Source organism: Lampetra planeri, chromosome 8 (assembly GCF_965212315.1).
Source record: "Lampetra planeri chromosome 8, kcLamPlan1.2.h2, whole genome shotgun sequence".
In the NCBI taxonomy this organism is placed as follows: domain Eukaryota; kingdom Metazoa; phylum Chordata; class Hyperoartia; order Petromyzontiformes; family Petromyzontidae; genus Lampetra; species Lampetra planeri.
The window spans coordinates 12,555,119-12,568,269 of NC_136114.1; the positions used below are offsets into that span (position 1 = coordinate 12,555,119).

The following is a 13,151-nucleotide window of genomic DNA, read 5'->3' on the forward strand; positions in this document are numbered from 1 at the left end:
GTACTTTACAATACAAAATGGATTTATGTGCTGTTTAAATGGGCACTGCATCTCTCGACGCTGGACAGAAATCGAGGGAAGAGAGAGAGAGTGGCGCTCAGTCGGCCACAGGCTTTGCCGCGCTCATAACAACACGGAAAGTTCTCGCCACAAATGACCCACAGTACTTCGCTGATCTCGTCAAGGAGTATAAACCATCAGCAAGCGAACTCCGGAAAACATTCTCGCAGAAGCGGCTTTTGGTTAGCCGCCGTCTGATGCGCTTCTGCGGCCGTCTGGAACGTTCCTCCTTCCGATATTAGGAAGTGCACTTTTAAATCATCTAGATTGAAAACTCGTTTCTTTAGAACTGCTTTTTGTGTTTAGTTTGTTGCCCTTTCCCCGCACGTCCGATGAGCGCAGTTGGCTACGTACGGTAAGAAAGAAGTTCTACATGCATCGGAGATAAAGGCAAGGCCTTGAGTCGAAAGCACGGATGGCTGCGGGGGGGGGCAGTTCCAAACTAAGGGGGCAGCAGAGGAGAATGAGTGACCTCCCACTGGTTAGAGTCCCCAGCGGGCAATCAGAAAGTCGCGAGTTCAAATCCCAGTCGGGGTTCTGACTCGACACATCATCCTTTCAGGGTCCACAAAACATCTACCACTTTGTGGGAATTCAACAGTGGCTGTCCTACGGGTGGATCTGTCACCACCCTGCGGGCGTCACGGTGGCGAGATGTTGACAACCTCGCCTGGTCTACAGGAGGTCGTGGGTTCGATACCAACCCTGACGCCTGCTGGTCGCGTGGATTTTTCTCCGGGCCCTCCGGTTTTTACCTCCACATTTAGAGTCAACATCACGCGTTTAGATTATTTGGCTGCTCTAATTTTCCACAGGATGATGAGCCACTTGGTCGAGCTGTCATTCGTGATAGCCAGGTCGCCTTCTGAAAGAGAGCTGCTGTATCGCTCAGCGGGGTCAAATAAAAAAAAACAATTGCCCGTAGTTTATTTCTGATTTTTAAACATGGAATTTCCAACGCTGCCCGAGGACCGCAAACACTCTCTCGTTCGAGCGGGAAGCCACCTTGACTTCATTCGGGGCGACTTACTGCTTGGTCGACGCGCCGGCGGTGGAGGACCACACGAGTCGGCGAGTGGGCAGGTGGTGCAGCCGGAGCGTCGCGCCGGCACCGCTCGCCAGCCACTCTCCGGCACAGCTCACGGCCGACACCGCCGCCCCCGCCCCCCGGGGCGGCGCTGCCCGACGTGACGCGTCGCTGCCCATTGAACCGCCGTCCGGTGAGGCTCTGCCGGCGACGGTGGCGGCGGTGGCGCTGGTGGAGGCACCGGCATGAAACGTGTGCAGGCAATGCCCCGTGTCGCTGCTCCACACGCGCACCGTCTGCCGGTGAGAAGCAACGGAAAGTTGTTGTTTTTTGCCGTGGCCGCAACTCTACTCATGTGGCAGTGATGATGATGATGATGGATCCTCCCCACACACCGTCACGATCATCACCCTTCGTCTCGTGGAGCTCACGTCAAGCCACGCACGTGTCGAGCCATCGTGCGTGGAACACATTCGCCTGCTGGAGCAGCACCGGCGGCACTTATATGAGACAGTACGGCAAGTAGGTTTGGTGGCGAACCGTCTGTATGTCAGCATCTCCCCCCTCCCCTCCACACCCACGGGCCCAGTGACGGTGGGGAGGTGAAAATGCCTTTTGTAAGTTTTGGGCGTCGCGTGTTGATCTCGTCAGGGAGCATAAACCATCACGCGAACCCCGGACATCCTCATCAGCGGCGGCTTTTGGCTAACCATTGAACGAATGGTTAGTCAGATGCACTTACGCTGCCGTCTGGAATGCTCTTCCTTCCGATATCAGGAAGCCACTGGAGCGAGGTACTTCTAAATCTAGATGAAAAATAATTCCCTTAGAACTGCCTGTTCGTGTTTCGTGATGTCGTCCTTCCACCGCTACGTACGGTTCGAAAGAAGTTCAACGCACACGCGCATTGTGCAACAGTTGTTCCGACATTGCCTTGTATTCCTTTTAGGGCAGCGTTTGTTTGTTTTCGTTTCATTGCGCCCGTCCACTGCGGTATCACAAAAGACACGTCCACTTTCCCCACCGCTTCTGCACTCCCGGCAAGCGCCAATCTGCTGTCTCGGCAGGTGACGCACCCCAGTCTCCTTGAGATCTACCAACCCCCACCGGGTTTTTCCAATCCGCAGCACTTCGGCGGTGGCCGCCTCCACTCCACCACCCACCCCACACCCACCTCCTTCCCACCCACCGTGCCCAACCCCGTTATCTGTAAATAAAGAAACGCATCTGCTCGCCTTCAAAGATAATCCGGGGATGCGCAATTACCTTGCAGGCGGAGCAATTATTTGCGTCCTGCCGCTGCGACGCGGGACAATTTGGCTGTCGCCCCGGTGCACGTGTCGCGCTGAAACGCTGAGCGCACTTTACCTCGCGCCGCACGCTGATTTGTCAAAAACGAAAAAAAAAACCTCGAGGGATGGCGACGGCAAAAAAAAAAAATCATTACGATTTACGATGATTGTAAAATATTACGTGAGATATCGGATGCGATTTAATAAGCCAGTCTGTTTATAAAACGACGAAAAATTCAGACTTTTTCCTTTTGTCCGTTTTGCTCAGTTCGACGAAGCCACCCATTATTTGCAACGGTTGAATCACTGGGCGCAATTATTCAACGCCCCTCTCAGCGTCCGGGGCCCACGCAGCGCGGTATCGTGATGACCTCGCCGCTGTCGGGCGATCGGCCCGGTCGCGTGCGGTGCAGCCAAAAGCGTTGGTAGCTACTCCCGTCAGCCTGGCGTGGAGGAGTGAATCGGCCACCAACAATACCCCCCCCCCCAGGGAAAGTGGCCACCGGGGTGGGTGGGTGGTTGGTTGTCTCTTTGAGCTTCTCATAGTGGGAATTCCTCCCACCGACTGCGCAATGAGCCAGGAATTGCAGGGCTGCTCCTTTATCCGTACCCAAAGCCACCCAAATTTTATTGCCATTTAAAAGAAAAACAAATAGCCGTAGCTTAGATTTGTTTCAAGGCACGTTGCTTTGCCGCCGGTTAAAAAAAAAAAAATCTAAACACGTCTTTTTACCGGTCGCATCTTTGTCGAAGGCGTTTGATGCCACCGTGTAAGTCGGCGGTCGAGGCATCGTGGTAATTATCGCTCGCGCTGCGTTGCGGCTATTCCTGCAATTTCCACGCGACCGAAGAGAGGGACAAAGCACGCCTGCATCTCCCCCCTCAGCCCCCCGCTGCCCTGCCCACCCCTTTGTTAGTTTCCATTCCAGCAAGGCCAGCCCCAAATGTTTAGTCGCGTTGCATTGTTGCGCGAGAAATCGGCTGTGCCCTTCGTGCCTAACCCAGCAACAGCGAAGCCAAGACAACAACAATAACAACAACAACAATAACAATGATGACAATAGTGTTCCCGCGGCCTACAAGACGGTACAATGAGGCGCACGTGACGACAGAGCGTCAACACGCCCGTCAATGGCATGGCCCTAAAGAGGAAAATAAATTACAGGTGAAGTTGTGGGCAATGCCCCTTTCTTCATAGCAGAGAGATCAAATGTCTGTGTCACTTGCCACCATCCGTTTTTTTTGTTTTCTGGTCATCAAATTAATTTGAAATGCGAGTCAATGACACCCTGACCAGCGAGATGTCCCCACTATGAAGAAGGGCCATTGCGTCGCCCATTATTTAAACCCACACATTTTCCTGCTGTCGGGCAGCGATATCGACGCATGTGTCGAGTGCTTTTGATCTGTCGTTGCGTGTGCCTGTGCACCGCTGCCCAAACGCATCGGAGTTTATCAGCACGGCTCAACGGGGTGGGGTAGCTCACAAACGGCAGCGGAAGTCACGATGCCCGTGACGGCTCGTACGCTCCCCGCGTGACCCGCACGGCAGCACGTGACAACGCTCCCAGCCCTGTCTCAGCGACAATGCCACAACGCATTTTCACCAGAATATATATTTATTTATTCTTCTTATTACGGTGGCTCAATGGCGTTCCGTTGTCTCAGCCAGCCAGGATGAGGATCTTGAGATTCCCAGAAATCAGCGGGGGGGGGGGGGGTGAGGAGGGAGGGGCGGCCTCCCTCACTGAGAGCGATGAGGCAAAGCGTCAGCGCGGTGCCACGAACCAACGGAGTCCGCGATGTGACGGGGGCCGTGGCCGACTCCCAGAGGCCACCCCAGCGGTGGCAGCAGCAGCGGCGGCTGCGACGGCGATAATAGCGTCTCAGCCGCCTTGCGGGAATTATCAAAGGTTCCCCTGTCTGCCTGCCCGTTCGCTCGCCCGTTCGCCCGCCCGCTCACCCATTTGCTCGCTCGCTCGCCCACCTCCATCCAGAACGTGCGAAGCTGCTCAGCGCAGAAGTAGAACATCGTTGGCCGTGTGGGGGGTGGTGGAGGGTGGGGGTTAGTGGGGGAGGGATGAGGTCACGGCCAAATTAACCCTCCCAGCGGCACACGGCGACCCCCGGCAAGACGAGCAGAGCCGTCCGTGCAAACGAGCGGCGCTCCGCTCATTATCCCAGGACCGTGCCAAGATTTTTCACACATATATATTTATTTTCTTCCAAATAAATAAATAACGCTGATAACAAACGCGCCGAGGGAGATGCACGGCCGTGATGGAGCGTAAGATGCCCACCGCCGGCCGTTTGTTCTGCTTCAGCCGCGAGCGGCAGGGCCCCCCGGTATGCGTGTGCCGGGCAAAGAGCTTCATAGCTCATCGGATTTCTCCAGGACAAATGAAGATTCTGATTCCACACTGGGTGGAAGTGCTTGCACATACGGGTGCCCACGCGCGCTGCGCTACGAACCCGGGAACCCGAGTTGGATTCCCGCTCACGGCCAACAAGCAGAGCCGTCCGTTGGGTATGGCGAATCGGCGTGACTGCCCCGGGCCCCGTGCTTTGGGGGGAAGGGGGGTCTGCACTTCGATGTCACGGTGTTCAGTGTAATACATCTGGTTTAAAACTAAACTAGTTTTATTTTACCAGGTATGGCCCATTGAGCGACACATCTCTTTTTCAGAAGCGAGCTGGCTATCACAAATGGCAGCTGAACGAGGGGGCTCATCGCTCAGAAATTGATAGCAGCCAAATATTGTAAACGCGTGACGTTGATTCGAAAAGTGGAGGGAAAAAGCGGAGGACCCGGAGAAAAATCCACGCGACCACGGGGAGAGAAAACGTGCAAACTCCAAACATAGAGCAGGCGTCAGGGCCGGGATCGAACCCACGACCTGCTGTATACCAGGCGAGGTAGCTAACATCTCGCCACTGCGGCGCGCTTAGTTTGACGGTGTCTGAGGGGTGGGGTAGGGGTGCCACACAGTGCCAGGATTATCCTAGTAGCAAAAGTAGCTACATATGTAGTAGCTACGGGCCCCGCACTTTCAAGGGCCCCGCGCTAAATGCTTTCAAGCTATCAATATTATGCACTTGCTCTATTACTATAGGACTATACCGCCTTCAACTTTTTACGAACGACTGGGTGTTTAAGGTTAGCCATTTGTCGCATTATCTGGCTGTATAGCAAATGCAAAAATACAATCACTTTACCGTGCAAGTTGAAAAAATTGTGTTTTAATATTTACGTGTTTATTTTAAATGTAGGGCCCCTTCATAACATCATGCTACAGGCCCCGCAATAGGCTTAATCCGGCACTGGGGCCACGTGGTGTGATTTGCCCCAAGCCCCCCCCCCTCCCTCTCTCCCCCTTCCCATGGCACTATTGAGAACCGCCGCCGTCATCATGCCGCGCAGCCGAGGTCCAAACTGATCGCTCACACCAAGTGCCACTTCGTAGAGAGGGGAGGCGGGGCGGGGGAAGACATTAGATAGGGAGGGGGGGGGGAAATGAGACCGGGGGGGGGGGGGGTTGTGGGGGTGGGGCGCAAGGGGGGGGGGGTCACGGCGTTGTGTGTGTGTGGGGGGGGGGGTTCTACATTTTTCATGCTCATTAATGTCCTCGCGGTAGCCGTGCCCGCGGCCTCCGTCCAGGCATTTTGCGTTAATGTGTCTCTCTTTAGAGGTCCCCCAATGCCGATAATTGATAGCTGGGAGCACGGCGGGTGACATAAATCCAGTTTCCATGGCCTCCCACGGGCAGCTCTTGCAACCCACCCACTCGCCTCCTCCTCCTCCTCCCCAGTGGGCGCGGGCGGGTTACCGGAGGTGTGAACAAGGTGCATGCGCGTGTGTGTGTGTGTGTCTTGTATGCGAGTGTACGTGTGTATGTGTGTGTAGGAGCGACGCTCACAACAACGAGCGGAGCGCCGGGTGGCTAAAGCACAGCAAGTTGGTACAGTAGGGGGCACAGGTGGTGCATCAGCCAGTCATCTCGGTCATCTCGGTCAGTCGACCCGTGGCACCTGGATCTGCCCCGTGACCTCCTGCCAGTGGGCGTTCGACACTTCACGTGGCCTCAAGGTGCACTTGGCCTGGCACAAGCGTCGTGGTGACGTCACCGCCACTTAGTGGCGTATGGCGGTTGTTGTTGTTGTAGGTGCTGGCTAACAGCGCTTGCCCCTCGAGTCTGTTGAGGCTATACGGGGTAGGGGTCTTTGTCTTTGTATGTGGGGAGCGGTCGTGCCCTCAGAACCCGGCGACCCGAGTTCGATTCCCGCCCACGGCCAACACGAGGGTGACGATTATCTGAACCGGTATTGCTCCTCCCCTAGGTCGACTCGGCCTCAAAATTAGCACCCGGTGTGGTGCTGGACACCCACCCCGTCACGCGCCACGCCAGCCTTAATAGGTGCTCGCTAACAAGAACTTTCCCCAACGTTCTGTTCAACCAGACGGAGTATGTTTGCGGGGGGGGGTAGGGGTGGTGGAACCTGAGGGAGATGGCGAGGATTGGACAATGGCTCTGCCTGCTTAGGCCGTCGAACCGAAACAAAGGGTCACGGGTAAATCACTGCAACGATAACTTTCGGCATCGATCGGGCAGCGCTGTTTGGCCTTGCGACCCCCCCCACCCCCCACCATGAGCAGGTTTACCCCAGGGAGGGCTGCGATCGTTGGGAAGAAAGGGAGATCGGTAAAATAGGCTTGGCGACGCTTCGCAGTAGGAATGGATCCCACGGCCGGGGAGGGCAGAGGAGCAGGAGGGGGGGGGGGGCAGTGGGGGGGGGCAACGCCTAAGATTTTGTGTGGTGGCTCTGGAATAAAATCAACGGCCCAAACAAAAGTATAACAACGAAAAAGTGAAATCAACGAGCGCTTAAAATGTTAACAAACGAGCGCCCGGTGTTTGGGTGGGGATGCGGCGGGAAAGGGGGCCGCTGCCGCTAAAGACGTTTCTAATTGAGCTGGCCAAGTGGGTCAAGGGTCAGAGATACAGAGTGGGTCAGGGGTCAGGGGTCAGAGAAAGCGAGCTGGCACCGCCGAGACCCTGCGTTTGAATCTGGGTTTCAGGCGCCTGTGATGAAACTGGCTTCTCAAATTGTGCGACTTTTGTGGCCTCGGGCCCGGACACCAACAGTGGCACGGAACAAGTCGTCACGCTCACTTCCGTCTCTTGAAGACGTTGAAAACCGCGTTCGCTTGGCTTGCAATGGGCACGAGATGTGTCGTTTTATCGCAGGACCGTGACAAGAAGGCCGACGGCTTGGCCTGGGGTGGGGGGTGGGGGGAGGTGGGGGTTTCATCCAGCAGTGGATTGATCCTTATCATAGCCAAAGTTAACAGCGGAACCCTGAAATCTACTCAGAAAAGTCCCGCCTGGGAGCCCGACGTTCTTTGCCAAACGATTGGGAGTCACGTGGGCAGATTTATTGCGTCGCTCCCTGCTATCCATGTCTAATCGTTACCTCGTTACGGCTCGACCTTTGACCACCCCCCACCCGCCCATGCATGTCGGGGCACGGCTCGGCCCAACTCTCTGGCTCGCGATGCCGAGTTTGGCGATCGCTCCGATGCCTCGGAGGACGAGGACTGATGGGGGGGGGGCAGGGGAGTGGGTGGGGGTCTCGTGAAATGCGGTCGCCAGACGCCGGCGATCGCGAGCCGTAATTATTGGAAGCGCGGGACATTAGGCGTTAATTAGGGTAGAGCCAATGTTCATGCTCGCATAGCGGCAATTATTGAATTACGCACTCCCGGCAGACGGAACGAATTTCTGCAAGGCGCTGATCATTAACCGATGAAATGAACCAAAAGTTGAATTTGCATTTGAACGAGTTTGTCTCTTCCCCCCCCTCCCCCCCCCCCCCCCTTGTGTGCATGCGATTATTATTATCTTTATTTTATTATTAGAGTGACTGGCATTGTCGTCGGAATTCCGAATTAGATATCTGGATTTGAAATTATCTTCACCATCATTGTTATGGTCGAGTAGAATAATTATTACCGTACAATTGTTGAGGTCCGCAATTTATTCTTGTTTTTTTTATTTACGATAAATCGACTGCTATGCGGTGCAGAGATGTGAGCACTAAGAGAGCAAAGAAGGGCACGTAGCCAACCGAGCTATTCGCAGGTAAACATTCATGCTGAGATGGATGTTGGGAACGTCCCCTCCGGCAAAGGAGGAACTGTGGGGAGGTTAGAGCCTTAGCAGAAAGTTACTCGTCTTGCCGAGAAGCTAAGGGAGACGAGGCTTTGCTGGTTTGGGTAGGCGTTGAGAAGAGATGCAATTAGAAGGGCTGTGGAGATTCGAGACCCACAGACTCACACAGAGACCCACAGACTCGCACAGAGACCCACAGACTCGCACAGAGACCCACAGACTCGCAAAGAGACTAACAGACTCACACAGAGACCCATAGACTCGCACAGAGACCCGCAGACTCGCACAGCCTCACAGACACACACAGAGACCCACAGACTCGCACAAAGACCCACAGACTCGCACAGAGACCCACAGACACACACAGAGACCCACAGACTCGCACAACGACCCACAGACTCGCACAGAGACCCACAGACTTGCAAAGAGACTCACAGACTCGCACAGAGACCCACAGACTCGCACAGAGACCCACAGACTTGCAAAGAGACTCACATACTCACACAGAGACCCACAGACTCGCACAGAGACCCGCAGACTCGCACAGAGATCCACAGACTCGCACAGAGACCCACAGACTCGCACAGAGACCCACAGACTCGCAAAGAGACTCACAGACTCACACAGAGACCCACAGACTCGCACAGCCCCACAGACACACACAGAGACCCACAGACTCACACAGAGACCTGCAGACTCGCACAGAGACCCACATACTCGCACGGAGATTCATAGACTCGCACAGGGACCCACAGACACGCACACAGACTCACAGACACACACAGAGACCCACAGACTCGCACAGAGACCCACAGACATACACAGAGACCCACAGGTTCGGTGGATCGAGATGCGAGGAGCGTGCACGTGAAGAGAGAGGAGGCGCGGAATGGAAGCTCACGGAGAAAAAAAGTCCGAGCAGCCGACCCAACGCAATAGCGGGACTCTCTGGCATTGAGAAAGAAGCGGTCGACTTTTTATAAGCGCTGTATATTATCGCTGTTGCTATTAGTAGTGTTGCTTCTGTCAGTATTGCCCTTTATAGAGGTCACGCAACCAGTTTACAAGTCCTGGGGGGGGGGGGTGGGGTGGCGGGGGGTCAAACTGATTCTGCAGGGGGTGCTGAGAGGCACGGGAGGGGGCCGGCCGAGGGGGATGGGGGTGGGGGGGGCGAGTGCTATTATATTTAATCTTTAAAAAGAAAGCAAAGCAATCTCCTGCGTGGAGGAGCTGTAGCCGAGGGGTAGGCCACAGGGCAGGCTTCCTTTGACGCGCGGACGACGCGGCCCACGGCTCGCAGCGCTGCGCTCTGCGAAGTCGCCCCTCGGCTTCGGTGCGTCTCCCACGCTGCTGAGCGACGCTTGGAGGCTTCAGGGGTTTTAGTGGGGAGCTCAAAGTATCTTGGTCACCCTCCTAAGCTGTGGGGAGGGGCAAGGGGGGGCGGGGCGGGCACGTGATACTTCCCCCACGACCTCCCCTGTCGTGTCAACTGTGCTCCTTCATTCAGCTAGGTGACAAGTCGTTAAAGAGCATCAGGTGTGCAATTGTTGTTATTGTGACGCCCGCCAAACGGAGGGGACGGATGGTCACAACGCGACGGCTTGAGGGTTCTTTTTTTTCACGATCAGTGGAAACAAGAAGATGCTCGGTGTAGTCGGCACTTTGCTTCGTTCATCATTTCGTAATTTTTTTTTTTACTTTGCTTTATGTAAACCCCCACCTCTCGCTCACTCTCTCGCTCACTCTCTCGGTCACTCTCTCGGTCACTCTCTCGGTCGCTCTCTCGCTCACTCTCTCGCTCACTCTCTCGGTCACTCTCTCGCTCACTCTCTCGCTCACTCTCTCGGTCACTCTCTCGGTCACTCTCTAGCTCACTCTCTCGCTCACTCTCTCGGTCACTCTCTCGCTCACTCTCTCGCTCACTCTCTCGCTCACTCTCTCGCTCACTCTCTCGGTCACTCTCTCGCTCACTCTCTCGGTCACTCTCTCGCTCACTCTCTCGCTCACTCTCTCGGTCACTCTCTCGCTCACTCTTTCATCCGACAGTGGATAGATCATGCCTCCCGCCGCTGCCGCTGCTGCTGCTGATGATGATGATAGCGATTAATATTGTCAGTATCGGTAGTGGAGGTCTTAACGTGGAGCGTGCGGTCCAGAGCAGCGGTCGGCAACCCGGAGGAGGGACATGCGCCGCTCTTTAACGACCGCTTGTTTATAAAGGACCACCACCGACTCGTGCTCACGTCCACTGCGGCTCTTGAGATATTGAACAAAAATTAAACGAATTCCAAAACAAATGTCTCTTCTTGTTATATCGCTTGCCAACCCCTGGTGCTCTCTCTCTGTGTCTCTCTCACTGTGTTTACGAACGGCTGAACCGCTACCAAAATATATAGCATGGCGTGTTGGGCCTGTGCAGAGTCGCGAACGTCGGTGTCACTTATAATGCTGCGCAGCTTTGCATTTATAAAGCGTCCGTGTGCAGCGGCGCCCCGCACAAATCGCGAATATACTCGGAAGTTCAACACACATACATCGTCCTGCGAGAGACGAGACAAAACAACAGACAAAAGTGGCAAAATTCCCCTTTCCTCTGCTGCCCCCCCCATCTCCCCGGCTTCATTTTCCACGCAATTGACTCTGGCGCAGAATATCTTTTAGGAATCCGCATCGGGACATTTTTTTTTTATTTGTGAAATGAAATGAGTTTGAGCTCATTAGTGGCGGCGGCGCTTAGAGACAACTCTGTGCACTTGCGTGTCTCAACCATCACCTCTACCGTCTCCTGTCTCCTCTCTCTCTCTCTCATCTCCCCTCTCTCATCTCTACTCTTCCATCTCCCATCCCCACTCTCACGTTTCCCCTCTCCCGTCTCCGTTTCGCGTGCAGCGAGTGAAACCACGAGCGTCTCCCGTAAATAAGCCACGCACTCCGAAGCTGAAGATAATTGCGTTTCAAAGTGACGTTGGCGCGTCAGTGTTAAGAGGCTCGTTTTGAATTGGTGATTGGAACGCGTCCCTCCGTGTTCACTTACCCCCCCCCCCAGGCCTCCCCCTTTCACTGCTGCACAGAGAATCGAGAGCCGTCTACGGAGCGGACCGCCCCAGAATCCGTTGGCCGATATCACATCGCCTTCGCGCAAGCTAAGCGAGGTCGAGCCTGGCTATCCCTCGGATGAGGAGACTGCCTGGAAATCGCAGATATTTGCAGGCTTCGGCCTCCGCGAGGTTGTCACGGGAGATGGCGGTACAGCGGTAGATTGTTGAATCCACCTGTGCGGAGCTTCCCTTCCCGAGAGCGATTCATAAATGTTAGCCCGTGGCGTCGCCTAATTTGCGGAACCGGCCCTGTTCAGATGTTTGTTTTGACGGATGTCTGCTCCGTGTAATATCACCGCACGCGTTGTGGCCACGGGCGCGCCACGCGGCATACAAATGATGCTTCTCGCCTGCCTGCCTGCCTGCGTGGCCGCCCGGGGTGGGTGTTTTTTTCGGTTTGTTTTTTGTTGCAGCAGCAGCAATGCAACGGCAGCTGCGGGCGGATTCGTCGGCGGTCCGTTGGTTGCCCGAGCCCGTCGACCGGACGGCCGTGCGTGAAGACACGACGCGCACGTGGGCACGCGCACGTGGGCACGCGCGCTAGCGCTTTACTCACCGCTTGCGAAACCGACTTCGATTAGGCGGCCACGGCCAACATCGGTGGGAGATTCGTCCGAAACCGGCCCTCCCTTTAGGTTGGCTCAGCCATAAATGGGCACCCGGGCGTGGTTCCGGCCACAACACCACCACCGCCCGCCCCCACCTCCCGTGCGCCGCGCCGGACTTAATAGGTGCTCGCCAATGGCTCTATCGCTAATGGTTCGTCAAAGGCTACGCCCGGGAGCTGTTTGTCTCTCTCTCTCTTTGTGTGTGCGTGGCGCTGCGTGTAATCGCGACGCTACGTGAGCAGGCATGGTTATTGTTGTCCATCGTTGACAAATAACTACGAATCAAATTAAATCTCAGATGTGTTTGTTGCCAGCGGCTGCCGTATCAAAACACCCCAGCCCCCACCTCCCATCAGCAGCCCAGCGATTCCATTAATTGTCCCGATTTAATTTGAGATTTTTTTTTTGGTTACCATTGCCACGAATGGTAACGCCTCCAGTGGCCGCATGTGGGCCCTCGAACTCCTTATTTCTGTTGTCCAGATGCAAGAGGAATCCACGGCGTCGGCTGTAAACAACCCGTAGCCGTGGCGCGTCAGGCGCGCAGTCGCAGGTTATCGAGCCTCGCAAATTCATTTTCTGACCCCGAAATATCCGCGCACAAACATGCCCCTCGCGCTGATAAAACTGCCCAATTGACTCGCTGACTTATCGCCGCGGCCGGGCTAAAGGGATTTCGGGGCGTATTTTAAGGATGTAATTTATATCTTTGGCAGGATCCTTTAATGCGGACAAGGGCCTCGATGAGTTTAAATGTGTGGGTTCTTCTAATCAGGGAGAAGTAATTGCTGCACTTTGAATTAAGTAATGGCTTTTGCAGAAAATAGTTAAATGTCACACCAATGTAGATTTCCATGTCTCTCTGATGAATAGCTTGCCGTGCTAATGTGGGTGTC

At 55.1% G+C, this 13,151-nt stretch overlaps 1 protein-coding gene across 1 annotated transcript in view; it reads right to left on the reverse strand.

The window, feature by feature from the left end:
* Positions 1-1,004: 1,004 nt before the first annotated feature.
* Positions 1,005-13,151, reverse strand: part of LOC144720357 (uncharacterized) — a 71,268-nt gene continuing 59,121 nt past the window's right edge. The window contains exon 14 of the mRNA XM_078597068.1: positions 1,005-1,383. Coding sequence (XP_078453194.1) covers positions 1,087-1,383 — 297 coding nt within the window. The 3' untranslated portion in view covers positions 1,005-1,086. The remainder of the gene's footprint in view (positions 1,384-13,151) is intronic.